Genomic DNA, 21,144 nt, shown 5'->3' on the forward strand with positions numbered 1-21,144 from the left:
AGTATCCACAGGTCCAGTGTCCACAGGTCCTTCTTTCTTGATGGTCGTGATGGCTCTTCGCCAACCAGTCTACAGTGAAGTTATTGAATATGTTTGCTTCCATGAGCTCAGCAAACTATCCGAGGATGGTCAGAGAATATTGTGAGATGGCCATATATAGACCTGGCCCTCTCCAAGATTTGCATTTGCAAAAGCGCATTAACACCTGATCAATTCCCAATGATTAGGTCCTAATGGGTCCTTATTGAAGTCTTCACATACTGTGAGTGTGTGAAAGTCTGGCGCCACCAAGTCTGTGAGAACCAGTAGAGCTCATCTCACTGGGCGAAGACGTCAGTTCAACGACTAGTTTTGATTTACATTTGGTTGAGTAGTCAACTACTGTGAAATCAACTAGTAAAACAACGTTGATTCAACCAGTTTTTGCCCAGATGGGTTACATTTGTCCACCCCAGCTGAAAATATACAGAAACGTCACATTGAGAGTCCACCTCTGCTTCAGAGTTCTTAGGTTATGATATGTAGAGGCATATAGGCCTACAACGACTTGACGTTTAATTTGTAGCCTATTCCATAACGGAGAAGATCACACTGAAAACAGCAGACCAATTAAAACCACGTTCTAATCAAGATAACAGGCGTTTGCCACAGACCTACTAAAACAGAAACCTAAATATGACTAAACTTGCAACATCATGCTGCAACATGTCAGTGTCTAGATCTGTACACTCTTAGGAAAAAAAGGTGCCACCTGGAACCTAAAACGGGTCTTAGGCTGTGCCAATAGGAGAACCCTTTGAAGAAACCTTTTTGGTTCAAGGTAGAACCATTTTGTTTCCAGGAAAAAAAACTTTGTGTACCATGTAGAACCCCTTTCACAGGGGGTTCTACCTGGAAACAAAAAGGCTTCTACTTTGAACCAAATAGGGTTCTCCTATGGGGACAGCCAAATAACCCTTTTGGAACCATTTTTTCCAAGAGTGTTCCTTGTGATAATTGGCCTAAACTTAATTTCCAGGCAATGACTGTCTGTAGCCTCTATTTACCTCTGATTTAGGATTGGAAGGGAATACTATTTTATTATAGTTGACCGTTCGGATATAATAATCAACATTGCCAAACTTGTATAACCCCATTGTATGGGAGTCTGATCATCTGCATAATGCCTTCCTAAATGTCAGCCCTTTGCCCGACACTAAAATCAAATGTAAAATAAAGGCAAGTACAAAACTGCTCTTATGGTTTAATATTAACATCTTTGATACCCCGGTGAGCACTGGCGCCACTGGTCCAACAACCAGCATTTGGCTCAGTCGGTTGAAACATTACAGATCAAAGGTATTACAGCAGCAACACCATTGTCTGCCAGTTGAAATGTAAATCGTGGAGCGCAAGCTGTAAATAAGTCTGAAAAACGGCTATAATTGCTACATTTTTGGTGATGCATACTACTGAGTAAAGCATCCCCAAATAGGCCTATCCAAAATGGCATGTTCTGGAAAAAGAATGTGCCCAAAAAATCAGGAAATGGGACGTTGACGAAAGTTGGTCAACCCAAATGATCCAACCAGGCCAATGTTGCCGTGTGTCCTTTCTCTGTACGTGAAACCTTTCAAGTGTTTCAGCCTCTTCAGATGGAATTCCCCCAGCAGCTGTCGGACAATAACCCTAAAAGGATCGCTTAGCTATGACAATGCAGATAAGGATATGTTGAATGTCTCCTTTGTCGATGATCTGACTGTTCATGTGAAGGCTTGGCCTCCCAATTACGACCCTTTATCTCGTGTGCTTTGAAGATGCGCCCTGGTCCCGTCAGATAACAACGGAAGCCGTCTGGTCCTCACGGGATGCCGCCGGGGGAAGTCCCCTCCATACAGAGCGTTTCCTCGCCTCTATGGCAAGGCCCTATTTAGAGTCAGAGACAATTCGGAACCCCAATTTTCACACACCAACACACGCACACAGTGAGTCTGCCACTGTGATAAGCTCTCCTCTCTGATCTTCAGTGATCAGGTATATTTAAAATGCTGTATTTCTATAAATGCATACAACAATATAAGTACAACACTTCTACAATACATAATTTTAATAGATTGAGTTTGCTACACATTTTGAGCATGGTAGGCCACATCCTTGTCCTTGGTTGATTATTGATATAACATCGTGAAAAAAATGTTTACGTCAGAAAATATATGAACATATGTGGAAAAATACAACAAATAGGCATAATCATACGAACATATTTAACACATTGACATCTTATTAAGTTATATTAATTGCCATTAAAATGATGTATTTAACCTATATGGTAATTAAGTAAGTGCAGTAGTTACAAATGCATGCCTCCTTGCACAATGTCAAGGATTTAAAAAATTCAAAGTAAGCTACCTTGTAATCTTTGATGTTTCAGACAATTCATTTCAATTTGTTTACAAATCACACAAATGTCATCTTTGCAAGCGTGCCTATGCAGCAGTTTGTAGCTTATACTGTAGTTTCATTCCAACATGAACACAGTTCGTTTTAGAAAAACTATAGCAACTATTCAGGCATTTGCATTCATTTAGTCCAGGGATGGGCAACTTTGATGGGGGTGGGGGCCACAAATAATCTGAACTCATGAGGGGCCTCAGTGGCTTGAGCACCCACATCCATACCCACACATGTAGTCGGAGCTGTCTTTAGCTGTCTTCTACACGTTTTGCTATAGGGTGGAGAGAAATGTTTGCAGTTTTTAATATATTTGAGTTAGAGTGAATTCAAAAATCAATAGCTGGCCACTTGACTAATTTACCAATTAAATATTTTGGCGGCTGACATGGGTTAATTGAGTGACTGTCAGTGACTGAGAAAAACTGCTGATGCACAACCAATTTTTGAAATTGAACTTATATATTCTACTATCCTAACTCTCAACAGTAAGCAGAGACCCCGATTGAGTTCCAATATATACAGTATTCCAGGGTTTTTCTTTATTTTTACTATTTTCTACATTGTAGAATAATAGTGAAGACATACAAACTATGAAAGAACACATATGGAATCATGTAGTAACACAAAAAGTAGTAAACAAATCAAAATATATTTTATTTTTAAGACTCTTCAAAGTAGCCAACCTTTGCCTTGATAACAGCTTTGCACATTCTTGGCATTCTCTCAAGAAGCTTCGTGAGGTGTCACCTGGAATATATTCCAATTAACAAGGTGTGCCTTGTTAAAAGTTAATTTGTGGAATTTCTTTCCTTCTTAATAAGTTTGAGCCAATCAGTTGTGTTGTGACAAAGTACGGGTGGTATATAGAAGATAGCCCTATTTGGTAAAATACCAAGTCCATATTATGGAAAGAACAGCTCAAATAAGCAAAGAGAAACGGCGTCCATCATTACTTAAAGACATGAAGGTCAGTCAATCCGGAAAATTTCAACAACTTTTAAAGTTTATTCAAGTGCAGTCACAAAAACCATCAAGCACTATGATGAAACTGGCTCTCATGAGGACCGCCACAGGAAAGGAAGACCTAGAGTTACCTCTGCTGCAGAAGATGAGTTACCAGTCACAGAAATTGCAGCCCAAATAAATGCTTCACAGAGTTCAAGTAACAGACACATCTCACAATCAACTGTTCAGAGGAGACTGCGTGAATCAGGTATTCATGGTTGAATTGCTGCAAAGAAACCACTACTAAAGGACACCAATAATAAGAAGAGACTTGCTTGGGCCAAGAAACACGAGCAATGGACATTAGACCGGTGGAAATCTGTCGTTTGGTCTGATGAGTCCAAATTTGATATTTTTGGTTCCAACCTCCGTGTCTTTGTGGGACGCAGAGTAGGTGAACGGACGATCTCTGCATGTGTGGTTCCTACCGTGAAGCATGGAGGAGGAGGTGTGATGGTGTGGGGGTGCTTTGCTGGTGACACTGTCAGTGATTTATTTAGAATTCAAGGCGCACTTAACCAGCATGGCTACCACAGCATTCTGCAGCGATATGCCATCCCATCTGGTTTGTGCTTAGTGGGACTGTCATTTGTTTTTCAACAGTACAAAGACCCAACACACCTCCAGGCTGTGTAAGTGCTTTTTGACCAAGAAGGAGCGTGATGGAGTGCTGCATCAGATAACCTGGCCTCCACAATCACCCAACCTCAACCCAATTGAGATGGTTTGGGTTGAGTTGGACTGCAGAGTGAAGGAAAAGCAGCCAACAAGAGCTCAGCATATGTGGGAACTCCTTCAAGACTGTTGGAAAAGAGTTCCAGGTGAAGCTGGTTGAGAGAATGCCAAGAGTGTGCAAAGCTGTCATCAAGGCAAAGGGTGGCTTCTTTGAAGAATCTAAAATCTAAAATATATTTTGATTTGTTTAACACTTTTTTGGTTACTGCTTGATTCTATTTGTGTTATTTCATAGTTTTGATGTCTTCACTGTTATTCTACAATGTAGAAAATAGTAAAAATAAAGAAAAACCCTTGAATGAGTTGGTGTGTCCAAATGTTTGACTGGTACTGTATATACATTTATATATATATTTATATATTTAGAAATTGATCCCCGGGACTACAAAAGGGGTGCGGCATGGGACCCTCCAGTTTGCCCATCCCTGATTTAGCCGTAATAGCATGTCACATCATGAGTTTGATCCATTTTTAGTATCTTGAAATACTGTAATTATCATGTCAAGTAGCTATTGGCAATGTATTCAGATGGTGCTCTGGAGAGTTGAAAATGGTAATTACCTATCTGTGGTTATATCAAAATATCTCACTTTTCAAATCTAATTGAGCTATAATACATAACGCTCAGTGAATTAAAGACATGATGTCATCTCTTTATGAAACATTATCATTATTATGTTGTCTTAGAGACTAGCAATCAAAATGGTGTACATGAGAGAGAAATGTGATCCATATGCCTCCACCAGTGCTAGATAAAGATGTTGTGAAATGTTGTTGTGAAATATTCAAAATCATTCCGTTTGTTGTTGAACATTTTCACAGGTAGAAAAGCATATCTGTCAGACCAACAGAACCAACCAACAGAACCAATCGTTCTTCCCCTTAAAAAGTCCAATACTGTTTCCTCCTCTTCTCACTCTAATATCAAAAGAAACAATTATATTTTTCAGATGACTTTGTACTCTACTTTGGAGATAATCAAGGAGTTAGAGGTGTGCAGTGGATTGTCATGCCATGGGGTGCAATGTGGGGGATTGAGCTGGACTGCTCACTGTATAAAATCAGAGTGAAGTCAAAATTATCCACCTTGGATGCCTTCATGTGGCTCTGTCATTGTGTTCAAATAAGACCGTCCTCATAATGTCTAATCAAAGTTATTACCAATATATAGAGACACCCACCCAGTGTCTGCTACCAAAGTAACTCAGTGGGGTATGGGGTCTGTTGAGTAGTTGTCTGACCAGGACCCAATTTCATAAAGCATTATGAGTACTGATCTAGGACCAGGTCCCCTCTGTCCATATCATCATATTCATTATGATCTAAAAGGCAAATCTGATTCTAGATCAGGCAAGGCTGTAGTTCATTGGAAGGTGGCCTTCACCCTCTTTAGTGTGTCCTGGATCCTGCGGGTGTGTCGTTCAGTGGGGGTGTGGTGGAAGTTGGCCTCGTTGTCTGCAGCCAGCAGGGGGATGTCACAGCCGCTGAGGTGGGCGATGCGTAGTCTTAGGTAGGCCTGCAGCTCCAGGTCAGGAGTGAAGGAGTACACTGTCTCCTGGAACGCATGCACCTGACTCACCACCTTCGCTATGGTCCTGGAGAGTGAGGAAGGAGAGAGCAGGAGAGAGATAAAGATATAGGGGGGAGAGCAGATAGAGCGGTAAAGAAGGGAGACAAGAAAGTACATAAAATTAGGACAAAAGCAGAGATTGAAGTTGCAGCCACCATGGAGTTGGAGGACAAGACAGAGAGAGTGAAAAGGAGAAATAGGAGTTTGCTATTGTTAATCTGCGGCAGGAACATACTCATAATTTGGCACCACGTTACTAAACACTTGCATCATATACAGTACAATAAGTGACCTGATTTCCACAATAGTGGGGGAACCTAGGGTCTGTCATAACCAGCTGTGACGCTGCCTCTCACCATGACCCTTTATGACCCCAGCATCTGTCAACATCAATGCATCTCAGAACACCTGGCGTGCCACATCTCCCAAAATCACACACCATCCCGATACACCATCTGGCTGTGTGCTAGCTTTAGTAGAGGAACCCAAATCCTACACGACTGCCATGGAATGAGCAGCTGTGTCATTACCGTCTGCCACAACTTTCGGTGAACCCAGCATCTGTCCGCCATATTTGAGTGGGTAGAAGGACACAGGGAATCTCGTTTGGTGGCAACTTGGCCCACTTCATTACATCAAGGGAGAAAGTTAATATCAAGTTTACAACATTAAAGAATGAGTGTCAGTATGATATCCATGTCATTGCAAAAGGCGACCAGAGTAGATTCATTAATCTCACTTGCAGATAAGTGCAAATGAATGCTATAGGCCAGTAGATGGATGAGTGTATAGGCCTAGTGTAGGCTATATGATTTTCCAGACCCAGATCACAACGCATCTCAGAGTAGGAGTGCTGATCTAGGATCAGGTTCTCTCTGTCCATATAATTGACTTTGGTTCATTGAAAAGAGCTATATACACTACATGACCAAAAGTATGTGGACACTTGCTCGTTCAACATCTCATTCCAAAATTATGGGCATTAATATGGAGTTGGTCCCCCCTTTGCTGCTATAACAGCCTCCACTCTTCTGGGAAGGCTTTCCACTAGATGTTGGAGCATTTCTATGGGGACTTGCTTCCATTCAGCCACAAGAGCATTAAGGCTCCCGAGTGGCGCAGCGGTCTAAGGCACTGCATCTCAGTGCTAGAGGCGTCACTACAGACCCTGGTTTGATTCCAGGCTGTATCACAACCAGCCGCAAAATTGGCACAGTGTCATTGTAAATAAGTGGCGGCAGGTAGCCTAGTGGTTAGAGCGTTGGATTAGTAACCGAAAGGTTGCAAGATCAAATCCCCGAGCTGACATGGTAAAAATCTGTTGTTCTGCCCCTGAACAAGACATCTAACCCACTGTTCCTAGGCTGTCATAAAAATAAATTATCTTAACTGACTTGCCTAGTTAAATAAATGTAAAAAATAAGAATTTGTTCTTAACTGACTTACCTAGATAAATAAATACAAAATAAATAAAAGTGAGGTCGGGCACTGATTGGGTGAATAGGGCTGGCTCGCAGTCGGTGTTCCAATTCATCCCAACAGTGTTCAATGGGGTTGAGGTCAGGGCTCTGTGCAGGTCAGTTAAGTTCTTCCACACTGATCTTGACGAACAATTTCTGTATGGATCTTGCTTTGTGCACTGGGGCATAGCATTGCTGAAACAGGAAAGGGCCTTAACCAAACTGTTGCCACAAAGTTGGAAGCTCAGAATCGTCTAGAATGTATGCTGTAGAGTTAAGAACTAAGGGGCCTAGCCCGAACAATGAAAAACACCCCCAGACCAATTTTTCCTCCTCCACCATAGTGCCAACTTTACAGTTGGCACTATGCATTGGGGCAGCAAACATTCTCCAGGCATCCGTCAAACCCAGATTTGTACGGTGGACTGCCAGATGGTGAAGCGTGATTCACCACTCCAGAGAACGTGTTCCCACCGCTCCAGAGTCTAATGGCGGCGAGCTTTACACCACTCCAGCCGAAGTCTTGTGTGCGGCTGCTCGGCCACGGAAACCCATTTCATGAAGCACCCGACGAATAATTATTGTGCTGACGTTGCTTCCAGAGGCAGTTTGGAACTCGGTAGTGAGTGTTGCAACCGAGGACAGATAGAATTTTTACGCTCTACGTGCTTCAGCACTCGGTGGTCCCGTTCTGTAAGCGTGTGTAGCCTACCACTTCGCGGCTGAGCCATTGTTGCTCCTATGCGTTTCCACTTACAGTTGACAGGGACAGCTCTAGCAGTGCAGAAATTTTACGAACTGACTGACTTGTTGGAAAGGTGGCATCCTATGACGGTGCCACATTGAAAGTCATTGAGCTCACCAGTAAGACCATTCTACTGCCAATGTTTGTCAATGGAGATTACATGGCGGTGTGCTCGATTTTATACACCTGTCAGCAATGGGTGTGGCTGAAAAAGCCAAATCCACTAATTTGAAAGGTTGTCCACATACTTTTGAATATATAGTGTAAGTCACATTTTTTTATATTATTCATTATGATCTAAAAGGCTAAATTTATACTAGATTACCACTCCTACTCTGAGATGGTTTGTGAATACAGGCCCAGGACTTTATGTGCTGGTTTCCGCGAACTCTGAATAAGCCTAGTCCTGGACTTAAACCACGTACAATTCTCCATTCAGATTCTCCATAGAATATCCTTTTGACTCCAGGACTAGACCTAATCTCTTTACAGAAAACTGGCCCTGAGATGTTGCATTACGCTCATTCACCTAAGTTTTGGCCACTTATAGGCACCGCTGGTCAGAGTGAAGGCTCCTATCTCCAGCTGCTGGATGTGCATGGCCAGGATGTGGGCAGCAGGGAGGGTGGGTCTCCTCCTCACATGATCCCCTCCCATCAGACACAGGTTATCACTCTTCAGAAAGACCTGACAAAGAGGGAGGGAGAGGTGAGAGATAAAAAAAAAGAGGGATAGAAAGAGAAAGTGGGGGAGAGATAGAGAGATGTCTTACTCTTCCCTTGATTTATAACATCTTGAACTTTTCATGAAAAAACAAGCTATGAAGTTTGGCACATTACTTTTCCTCATCTTTGCAAAGTCGGCATGTGTGTTCTTTGAGAATATATTGCATCAAGTTTGGTTCTACAGTTGAAGTCGGAAGTTTACATACACCTTACCCAAATACATTTAAACTCAGTTTTTAAAAATTCCTGACATTTAATCCAAGTAAAAATGCCCTGTTTTAGGTCAGTTAGGATCACCACTTTATTTTAAGAATGTGAAATGTCAGAATAATAGTAGAGAGAATGATTTATTTCAGCTTTTATTTCTTTCAACACATTCCCAGTGGGTCAGAAGTTTACACACTCAATTAGTATTTGGTAGCATTGCCTTTAAATTGTTAAACTTCAGTCAAATGTTTCAGGTAGTCTTCCACAAGCTTCCCACAACAAGTTGGGTGAATTTTGGCCCATTCCTCCTGACAGAGCTAGTGTAACTGAGTCAGGTTTCTAGGTCTCCTTGCTCGCACACGCTTTTTCAGTTCTGCCCACACATTTTCTATAGGATTGAGGTCAAGGCTTTGTGATGGCCACTCCAATACCTTGACTTTGTTTACCTTAAGCCATTTTGCCACAACTTTGGAAGTATGCTTGGGGTCATTGTCCATTTGGAAGACCCATTTGCGACAAAGCTTTAACTTCCTGACTGATGTCTTGAGATGTTGCTTCAATATATCCACATAACTTTCCTACCTCATGATGCCATCTATTTTGTGAAGTGCACCAGTCCCTCCTGCAACAAAGCACCCTCACAACATGATGCTGCCACCCCTGTGCTTCACAGTTGGGATGGTGTTCTTCGGCTTGCAAGACTCCCCCTTTTTCCTCGAAACATAACGATGGTCATTATGGCCAAACAGCTCTATTTTTGTTTCATCAGACCAGAGGACATTTCTCCAAAAACTACGATCTTTGTCCCCATGTGCAGTTGCAAACCGTTGTCTGGCTTTTTATGGCGGTTTTGGAGCAGTGGCTTCTTCCGCGGCCTTTCAGGTTATGTTGATATAGGACTCGTTTTACTGTGGATATAGATACTTTTGTACCTGTTTCCTCCAGCATCTTCACAAGGTCCTTTGCTGTTGTTCTGGGATTGATTTTCACTTTTCACACCAAAGTATGTTCATCTCTAGGAGACAGAACGCATCTCCTTTCTGAGCGGTATGACGGCTGCGTGGTCCCATGGTGTTTATACTTGCGTACTATTGTTTGTACAGATGAATGTGGTACCTTCAGGCATTTGGAAATTGCTCCCAATGATGAACCAGACTTGTGGAGGTCTACAATTTAAGTTTCTGAGGTCTTGGCTAATTTTTTTAGATTTTCCCATGATGTCAAGCAAAGAGGCACAGTTTGAAGGTAGGCCTTGAAATACATCCATAGGTACACCTCCAACTGACTGAAACGATGTCAATTAGCCTCTCAGAGTCTTCTAAAGCAATGACATCATTTTCTGGAATTTTCCAAGCTGTTTAAAGGCACAGTCAACTTAGTGTATGTAAACTTATAAGTGAATTATAAGTGAAATAATCTGTCTGTAAACAATTGTTGGAAAAATGACTTGAGTCATGCACAAAGTAGATGTCCTAACCGACTTGCCAAAACTATAGTTTGTGAACAAGAAATTTGTGGAGTGGTTGAAAAACGAGTTTGAATGTGTATGTAAACTTAAGTGTATGTAAACTTCCGACTTCAACTGTATATAGCCTCCAGCCGTTCTCAAAAGAGAATACGGTGTGATGCCTGGTAGCATAATTTAAAAAAGCATATAACAAAATGCTGGCCAGATGTGAGTGTGTCACAGAATTTCACACACAGATGTGCTGCTTGAAGGTGTTTTTCTTTTGGCATATTTGCCTGAAGCCCCACATGTGTCTCTGGTACAGCAGAAGGCACTCACACACACACACGCGCCTTACCTGCACAGCTCGCAGCTCCTCTAGGACCTCACACACCTTGGTAGACAGATGTTTCCAAGCCTATCGGCAAGAGAGGAGGTGTTTAATTTAGCAAGAACCAATACATCCGTCTCACGCTTACGGAAGCTTTACTCCCATTAAGAGTTTTTTTTGTATCACTTTGGTGCAGCTTTCACGAGCACGCGGTACATTTTTAAAGCTCTTAGTACACAACTCAAAACAGATAAAAAATGCAGTTGTTTCAAAACTCTAAGCACATTTTTAACCCTTGTGTGGTGTTCATGTTTTTGTTATTCATCCAGTGTTTGCGGGTCTGATGGACCCACAACATTATTGGGTTTTTAACAACAATACAGCCATAACAATTTATGTAAAAATACCAAACTAATTTTTGCGTGGATTCCGCGAGTGCTAGCTGGCTGTACTACAGACACCTGTCGTCGTCCTGGGAAAGACTCATTGTTTCATTCGTAAAACAACTGGTTGCAGTAAAGAGCCAAACTGGATACTAAGGAGATCCTGAGGGAAATCGACGAGTACCAACAGCTTTACGCTATGGAGGAACAACATATTCCATCATGGAAAGATCCGACTACCTCACAAAATAACTTTAACCCCCTCCCAAAAAAGAAAAACAGATGAATCTACAGACACGAACGATTTACTTACCGTTGAAGTAGAGGCTAGTGCTCTGGCTGGAATACATGCAACACTGGAAAAGTTGTGTGAGGAGGTAGCAGGGCTGAGGGGGAGTTTGGAGTTTAGCCAGAGTGAAATTCTCACGCTCCAAGGAGAGAACAAGGCACTCACAGCCAAGGTTAAAATCCACGATTCCAACATGGATTGTCTACTCAGGGAAAACAGGGTGATGAAGGAGTTGCTACTAGACATACAAAGTCGTAGCATGGGTGAAAATCTATTTTTTTCTAAGATTCCTGAGGACGCATCCAATAATCCAGAGGGCGCGATCAGAGAATTCATGCAATCTGCCTTGAAACGTCCTATAGAGACTGTAAACAAGGTGGCTTTCCACTGAGTACACAGACTTGGAGCTCAGAGCGACAAGACCAAGGGTCCCCAACTGATCATGGCAAAATTTGAACACTACCAACAAAAGTAGCTGATCAAAAGCAGGGGAACGGAACTAAAAGGGACCAAATTCGGTCTCAATGACCAATTTCCAAGGGAGATAAACAAATAAGATACAGTCGTAAGACTGTATCCGGTACAGAGGCAACAGAGGGAGAAGGGTAAGCGTACCTTTCACATTGTGGACAAACTCTTTATAGATGGACAGCTATTCCGAGACAGCTCCATATCACCATGGCTGTACTAAATTCTACAGGGACTTCAGGTTAAGAAAATATGGGAACTGTAAAAATATCTGAACACTATGAAGTGGATATGAACACACACATACTCAATTACATGCTCGCTTACACATATGGATTTATACATACACACACACACACCTAATCTCGCTATATTCTCGCACTCTCTCTCCCTCTCTTCTCTTCTCTCCCTCTATTGTCGAGAAATGTTTTATAATTTAATATGTTTCTTGTTTGTCTATCTTTTTTATGCATTTGTCTAGAAGTTTATATATGTTTACAACAAGCAAGGGGAAGATATCAGAATAGGGGCATTGGGGAATAATAACATATTGTACGGAATACATTTGTACTGTAGTGAAGCCGTCTCTAAAGTAATGCAAGGCCTCTTTCATGATCATGTGAAACGTCAATTGCTATGGAAATGCTGGGATGTGTTTTTTCAATAATGTAATTATGATGCAACTTTGACGGTGATACCATATGGATACAATTATCATCATGAATATTAAGCCTATACGCACTACATGTTACACACAAAGACTCTCAACCATGCAAATTGGCAGAGTTATTATTTATTTGGACTAGAGGTCGACCGATTCATCGGTATGGTAATTTTGGACGCCGATTTTGCCGATGTTTTTTTTTTTTTTTACACCTTTATTTAATTAGGCAAGTCAGTTAAGAACACATTCTTATTTTCAATGACGGCCTAGGAACGGTGGGTTAACTGCCTTGATCAGGGGCAGAACGACAGATTTTTACCTTGTCAGCTCAGGGATTCAATCTTGCAACCTTACGGTTAACTAGTCCAACGCTCTAACCGCCTGCCTCATGAGGAGCCCGCCTGTTACGTGAATGCAGTAAGAAGCCAAGGTAAGTTGCTAGCTATCATTAAACTTATCTTATAAAAAACAATCAATCAATCAATCATAATCACTAGTTATAACTACATATGGTTGATGATATTACTAGTTTATCTAGCGTGTCCTGCGTTGCATATAATCGATGCAGTGAGCATTCGCGAAAAAGGACTGTCGTTGCTCCAACGTGTACCTAACCATAAACATCAATGCCTTTCTTAAAATCAATACACAGAAGTATATATTTTTAAACCTGCATATTTAGCTAAAAGAAATCCAGGTTAGCAGGCAATATTAACCAGGTGAAATTGTGTCACTTCTCTTGCGTTCATTGCACGCAGAGTCAGGATATATGCAACAGTTTGGGCCGCCTGGCTCATTGCGGAATAATTTGCCAGAATTTTACGTAATTATGACATAACATTGAAGGTTGTGCAATGTAACAGGAATATTTAGACTGATGGATGCCACCCGTTAGATAAAATTCGGAACGGTTCCGTATTTCACTGAAAGAATAAATGTTTTGTTTTCGAGATGATAGTTTCCGGATTCGACCATATTAATGACCTAAGGCTCATATTTCTGTGTGTTATTATGTTATAATTAAGTCTATGATTTGATAGAGCAGTCTGACTGAGCGATGGTGGGCACCAGCAGGCTCGTAAGCATTCATTCAAACAGCACTTTCGTGCGTTTTGCCAGCAGCTCTGCTGTTTATGAATTCAAGCCTATCAACTCCCGAGATTAGACTGGTGTAACCGATGTGAAATGGCTAGCTAGTTAGCGGGGTGTGCGCTAATAGCGTTTCAAACGTCACTCGCTCTGAGACTTGGAGTAGTTGTTCCCCTTGCTCTGCATGGGTAACGCTGCTTCGAGGGTGGCCGTTGTCGATGTGTTCCTGGTTCGAGCCCAGGTAGCGGCGAGGAGAGGGATGGAAGCTATACTGTTACACTGGCAAAACTAAAGAGCCTATAAGATCATCCAATAGTCAAAGGTATATGAAATACAAATCGTATAGAGAGAAATAGTCCTATAATTCCTATAATAACTACAACCTAAAACTTCTTACCTGGGAATATTGAAGACTCATGTTAAAAGGAACCACCAGCTTTCATATGTTCTCATGTTCTGAGCAAGGAACTTAAACGTTAGCTTTCTTACATGGCACACATTGCACTTTTACTTTCTTCTCCAACACATTGTTTTTGCATTATTTAAACCAAATTGAACATGTTTCATTATTTATTTGAGGCTAAATTGATTTTATTGATGTATTATATTAAGTTTAAATAAGTGTTCATTCAGTATTGTTGCAATTGTCATTATAACAAATACATTTTTAAAATCGGTCGATTAATCGGTATCGGCTTTTTTGGTCCTCCAATAATCGGTATCGGCGTTGAAAAATCATAATCGGTCGACCTCTAATTTGGACAGCACACATTATAGTCTTACTCTTATACAGACATCGTACAAACTCTCACTAAATCACATCCAGTATCATACACATCAACCTACTACACACATAATACCTTGTCTCAATTTGCTACCATCTGTGGCACTGGCTCACAGGCAAACAGGCAAGGGAATAAAACAAATATTGCTAGAACCTATTTGTTGAATTCTAAATATCAGACATTTGAAAGCTCAAATTTTGACCGTCATAATACCTCTGATGGCAGTAACTTTACAAGCACTATTTATGGTCAATTTAGACTGAGAATAGCATCTAGTTATGGTAAGGGGTGAAATAAGTATAGCCAGTTATAATTGTAGCGGTTTAGAAGGTTATAAAAAAAGAAGATCAGTCTTTACGTGGCTAAAAGAAAAGGAATATAACATATACTGTATACAGGAAACTCACTCTACATACTTAGATGAAGTTGCGTGGAAAAAAGGAATGGGGTGGTGAAATAATTTTCTGTCATGGACAAAGGAACTCAAAAGGTATGATGATATGAAATAACAAAAATGTCGATCTGAATGTGCAAATAGTCAGGAATGATTCGCAAGGAAGGTGGATATTTTTGAATATGAAAGTGGACGAAAAAGAGATTAGGCTCATTAATCTATATGGTCCAAATCAGGATGATCCATACCTCTTCAAAAATATTTACACCAATTTATTAAACTTACAGGCAACAAATTATCAAATCATTATGGTAGGAGACTATAACACAGTGTTAAGTACCTTAATGGATGTCACGTTCCTGACCTTATTTTCCTTTGTTTAACTTTGTTTAGTTGGTCAGGACGTGAGCTGGGTGGGTAGTCTATGTTATGTGTTTCTATGTTGGGTTCAATGTGTTGCCTGATATGGTTCTCAATTAGGGGCAGGTGTTTGACGTTTCCTCTGATTGAGAACCATATTAAGGTAGGTTGTTCACACTGTTTGTTTGGGGGTGATTGTTCCTGTGTCTGTGTCTGTCGCACCACACGGGACTGTTTCGTTTTCGTTCGTTTGGTTAGTCTGTTCCTGTTCGTGCGTTCTTCGTGTTTATGTAAGTTCACATGTTCAGGTCTGTCTACGTCGTTTTGTTGTTTTGTAATTTTCCAAGTGTTTTTCGTATTAGTCTTTGCTTTAATAAATATTCATCATGTCTTCACAACACGCTGCGTTTTGGTCCAATCCCTACTCCTTCTCCTCATCCGAGGAGGAGGATTTAGACAGCCGTTACAGAATCACCCACCTACAAAGGATCAAGCAGCGGGGAGAAGGGCAGCGACAGCAGCAGCAGAAATCCCAGGACTCCTGGACATGGGAGGAGATTTTGAACGGAGAAGAACCCTGGGCACAGGCTGGGGAGTATAGCCGCCCCAAAGCTGAGCTGGAGGAAGCGAAAGCTGAGCGGCGGCGATATGAGGAGGCAGCACGGCAGCGCGACAGGTACGAGAGGCAACCCCAGAATTTTTTTGGGGGGGGGGGGCTAGAGAGGAGTGTGGCTAAGCCAGGTAGCAGACCTGAGAGCACTCCTCGTGCTTATTATAAGCAACGCGTTACTGGTCAGGCACCGTGTTATGCGGTTAAGCGCACGGTGTCGCCAGTGCGTGCCCATAGCCCGGTGCGCTATAGGGCAGCCCCCCGAAAGTGTCATGTGAGTGTGGGCATCCAGCCGGGGCGTATTGTGCCTGCTCAGCGCGTCTGGTCTCCGGTACGCAGTTTCGGTCCAGGGTATCCTGCGCCGGCTCTGCGTGCTGTGTCTCCGGGGCGCTGGGAGGGTGCAGTGCGTCCTATGCCTACGCTCCGCTCGTACCGGGCAAATGTGGGAGTGGAGCCTAAGGGAGAGGTGCGCGTAGTAGGCACTAGATCTCCAGTGCTCATCCACAGCCCGGTTCAACCTGTGCCTGCACTCTGGAGGGTACGGGCTGGAGTAGTATTCCAGCCTGGGCGAGTGGTGCCAAGGCTGCGCACCAGAGCTCCAGTGCTCCCCCACAGCCCAGTCCTTCAGGTGCCTCTTCTTAACATCAAGCCTCCTGTAGGTCTCTCCAGCCTGGTGGGTCCTGTGGCAGCCCCACGCACCAGGCTGTCTCTCCGTCTCCTCCCTACAGGTGTGCCCGTCTGCCCAGAGCCGCCTGCACTGCCAGTCTGCCCAGAACTGCCTGCCTGCCCAGCGCTGTCTGAGCTGCCCGTCTGTCCCGAGCCGTCAGAGCTGCCCGTCTGTCCCGAGCCGTCAGAGCTGCCCGTCTGTCCCGAGCCGTCAGAGCTGCCCGTCTGTCCCTAGCCGTCAGAGCTGCCCGTCTGTCCCTAGCCGTCAGAGCTGCCCGTCTGTCCCGAGCCGTCAGAGCTGCCCGTCTGTCCCGAGCCGCTAGAGCCGTCCGCCAGACAGGAGCAGCCAGAGCCGTCCGCCAGACAGGAGCAGCCAGAGCCGTCCGCCAGCCAGGAGCAGCCAGTGCCGTCAGCCAGCCAGGAGCAGCCAGTGCCGTCAGCCAGCCAGGAGCAGCCAGTGCCGTCAGCCAGCCAGGATCCGCCAGTGCCGTCAGCCAGCCAGGATCCGCCAGAGCCGTCAGCCAGCCAGGATCCGCCAGAGCCGTCAGCCAGCCAGGATCCGCCAGAGCCGTCAGCCAGCCAGGATCCGCCAGAGCCGTCAGCCAGCCAGGATCCGCCAGAGCCGTCAGCCAGCCAGGATCCGCCAGAGCCGTCAGCCAGCCAGGATCCGCCAGAGCCGTCAGCCAGCCAGGATCCGTCAGCCAGCCAGGATCCGTCAGCCAGCCAGGATCCGCCAGAGCCAGCCAGCCAGGATCCGCCAGAGCCAGCCAGCCAGGATCCGCCAGAGCCAGCCAGCCAGGATCCGCCAGAGCCAGCCAGCCAGGATCCGCCAGTCATTCCGGTGCTGCCCCTCATTCCGGTGCTGCCCCTCAGTCCGGTGCTGCCCCTTAGTCCGGTGCTGCCCCTTAGTCCGGTGGGGTTAATTTGGAGGGTGGCCATTTGGAGGAGGCTACGGAGGCGGGGATTGACTATGGTGGGGTGGGGACCACGTCCGGAGCCGGAGCCGCCACCGTGGACAGATGCCCACCCAGACCCTCCCCTTGAGGTTCAGTTTTGCGGCCGGAGTCCGCATCTTGGGGGGGGGGGGGGGGTACTGTCACGTTCCTGACCTTATTTTCCTTTGTTTAACTTTGTTTAGTTGGTCAGGACGTGAGCTGGGTGGGTAGTCTATGTTATGTGTTTCTATGTTGGGTTCAATGTGTTGCCTGATATGGTTCTCAATTAGGGGCAGGTGTTTGACGTTTCCTCTGATTGAGAACCATATTAAGGTAGGTTGTTCACACTGTTTGTTTGGAGGTGATTGTTCCTGTGTCTGTCGCACCACACGGGACTGTTTCGTTTTCGTTCGTTTGGTTAGTCTGTTCCTGTTCGTGCGTTCTTCGTGTTTATGTAAGTTCACATGTTCAGGTCTGTCTACGTCGTTTTGTAATTTTCCAAGTGTTTTTCGTATTCGTCTTTTTTTTAAATAAATATTCATCATGTCTTCACAACACGCTGCGTTTTGGTCCAATCCCTACTCCTTCTCCTCATCCGAGGAGGAGGAATTAGACAGCCGTTACAATGGACCGTAAAGATAATCACTCTACAAACATCACCGTGCCCTTAAATCACAAATATTATTGACACATTACAAATAGTGGATATTTGGAGACTAAAAAGCCCCGACCTAGTGAGATATACATGGAGGAGACTTAATCAAGCTAGTCGTCTTGACTACATTCTTGTCTCTTTCATCAAAGGTTAAAAAAGTTTTAATAGGAGACAGAATGTGTCACGATCGTCATAAGGAGTGGACCAAAATGCAGCGTGGTATGTTTCCATCCTTTATATTAGGAAGAGAAAACTCAAATAACAAAAACAATAAAGTGAACAAACGAAACGTGAAGCTCAGAGTAGTGCTCAAAGGCAACTATAACTAGACAAGATCCCACAAAGCACAAAGGGGAAATGGCTGCCTAAATATGATCCCCAATCAGAGACAATGATAAACAGCTGCCTCTGATTGGGATTCATACCAGGCCAACATAGATATATAAATACCTAGATGACCCACCCTAGTCACACCCCGACCTAACCAACATAGAGAATAACAGGCTCTCTATGGTCAAAGGTGCGGACTCTGACCGCAAAACCTGACTCAATAGGGGAGGGTCCGGGTGGGCATCTACCATCGGGGGCGGCTCCGGATGCTCCGGACCGTGGATCGTCGCCAGGGGCTCCGGATCGTCGCCGGAGGAACCGGACCGTAGATCGTCGCCGGGGACTCCAGACCGTGGATCGTCGCCGGAGGCACCGGACCGTGGATAGTCGCCGGAGGAACCGGACTGGGAACCCTCGCAGGAGGCTCTGGACTGAGAATCCCCGCTGGAGGCTCCGGACTGCAGACCATCGCTGGAGGTTCCGGACCATGGACCGTCTCAGGAGGTTCCAGACCGTGGACCGTCTCAGGAGGTTCCAGACCGTGGACCGTCTCAGGAGGTTCCAGACCGTGGACCGTCTCAGGAGGTTCCAGACCGTAGACCGTCTCAGGAGGTTCCAGACCGTGGACCGTCTCAGGAGGTTCCGGACTGTGGACCGTCTCAGGAGGTTCCGGACTGTGGACCGTCTCAGGAGGTTCCGGACTGTGGACCGTCGTTGGAGGTTCCGGACTGTGAAACGTCGCCGGAAGCTCTGGACTGGGCACTGTCGCCGGAAGCTCTGGACTGGGAACTGTCGCCGGAAGCTCTGGACTGGGAACTGTCGCCGGAAGCTCTGGACTGGGAACTGTCGCCGGAAGCTCTGGACTGGGAACTGTCGCCGAAAGCTCTGGACTGGGAACTGTCGCCGGAAGCTCTGTGTGTGGGGCCGGCACTGGTGGTACCGGGCTGGTGATACGCACCTCAGGACGAGCGCGAGGAGCAGGCACCAGACGTACTGGACTGTGGAGGCGCACTGGAGGCCTGATGCGTGGGACCGGTACTGGTGGCACCGGGCTGATGACACGGACCTTAGGGCGAGTGCAGGGAGGAGGCATAGGACGTACTGGACTGTGGAGGCGCACTGGAGGCATGATGCATGGGACCGGTATAGGTGGCACCGGGATGATGACACGCACCTCAGGGCGAGTGCGGGGAGGAGGCACAGGACGTACCTGACTGGGAAGGCGCACTTGAGGGAGAGGCTCACTCCCGTCCTGTACTCCCTGTTCACTCATTACTGCACGGCCAGGCATGATTCCAACACCATCATTAAGTTTGCCAATGACAAAACAGTGGAAGACCTGATCACCGACAACGACGAGACTTCCTATAGTGAGGAGGTCAGAGACCTGGCCGTGTGGTGCCAGAACAACAACCTCTCTGTAACGTCCGTCGTTAAATGAAGACCAAGGTGCAGCGTTGTAGGCGTACATTTTCTTTAATAAAATGTTCCACCAAAAAAACTATAAACAACTCAACGAATGAAAAGCTTAGGAGTGCAACCCATGCAACAAACAAAGACAAGATCCCACAACAGAAAGTGGGAAAACGGGCTGCCTAAGTATGATCCCCAATCAGAGACAACGATAGACAGCTACCTCTGATTGGGAACCATACTCGGACAAAAACAAAGAAATAGACAACATAGAATGCCCACCCCAAATCACACCCTGACCTAACCAAATAGAGAAATAAAAACGGCTCTCTAAGGTCAGGGCGTGACACTCTCCCTCAACGTGATCAAGTCAAAGGAGATGATTGTGGACTACAGGAAAAAGAGGACCGAGCACGCCCCCATTCTCATCAACGGAGCTGCAGAGGAGCAGGTTGAGAGCTTCAAGTTCCTTGGTGTCCACAGCACCAACAAACTAACATGGTCCAAGCACACCAAGACAGTCGTGAAGTGGGCACGACCAAACCTATTCCCACTGAAAAGATTTGGCATGGGTCCTCAGATCCTCAAAAGGTTCTACAGCTGCACCATCGAGAGCATCCTGACTGGTTGCATCACTGTCTGGTATGGCAACTGCTCAGCCTCCGACCGCAAGGCACTACAGAGGGTAGTGCGACCGGCCCAGTACATCACTGGGGCCAAGCTTCCTGCCATCCAGGACTTCTATGCCAGGCGGTATCAGAGTAAGGCCCTAAAAATTGTCAAAGACTGCAGCCACCCTAGTCATAGACTGTTCTCTCTGCTATCGCACGGCAAGCGGTACCAGAGCGCCAAGTCTATGTCCAAGAGGCTTATAAACAGCTTCTACCCCCAAGCCATAAGACTCCTGAACAGCTAATCAAAGTAGTCATATTCACTTTAATAACTCTACCTACATGCACATATTACCTCAACTAACCAGTGCCCCCGCACATTGATTCTGTACCGGTACCCCGCTGTATATAGTCTCGCTATTGTTCTTTAATTATTTGTTACTTTTATTTCTTATTCTTATCTGTATTTTTTTAAACTGCATTGTTGTTTAGGGGCTAATAAGTAAGCATTTCACTGTAAGGTCTATGTGACTAATAAAATTTGATTTAATACTGCCTCATGTGAAAACAGTGTAATATACTGTAATTTACAGTACGGTAGCATGCTACATTCAAGGGGCAATTTTGAAACATGTATCTTACATTTTTTGCTATTGAATTAACTGGTTTTAAAATTACTAAATTGAGAAGATATCATTTAAGTTGTGTTTTGGTGATTAAATCAATCTACTCATTATATTTCACAATGAACGCACAATGAATAGTTTTTAATGTAAGACTGGCATATTCCTTTAAAAGACCTTCGCTTGAAAAACGAGAAAATAGCAGCAATAT

General features: G+C 44.6%; 1 protein-coding gene across 1 annotated transcript in view; it reads right to left on the minus strand.

Moving 5' to 3' along the window:
- Nucleotides 1-5,536: 5,536 nt before the first annotated feature.
- LOC120045849 (kinase non-catalytic C-lobe domain-containing protein 1) overlaps nt 5,537-21,144 on the minus strand; it is a 77,565-nt gene continuing 61,957 nt past the window's right edge. Inside the window, exons 25-27 of the mRNA XM_038990783.1 lie at nt 10,686-10,745; nt 8,478-8,635; nt 5,537-5,768 (exon numbers count right to left, since the gene is read on the minus strand). Of these exons, the coding sequence (XP_038846711.1) occupies nt 5,537-5,768; nt 8,478-8,635; nt 10,686-10,745 (450 nt within the window). The remainder of the gene's footprint in view (nt 5,769-8,477; nt 8,636-10,685; nt 10,746-21,144) is intronic.

This window comes from Salvelinus namaycush, chromosome 4 (assembly GCF_016432855.1).
Source record: "Salvelinus namaycush isolate Seneca chromosome 4, SaNama_1.0, whole genome shotgun sequence".
NCBI lineage: Eukaryota > Metazoa > Chordata > Actinopteri > Salmoniformes > Salmonidae > Salvelinus > Salvelinus namaycush.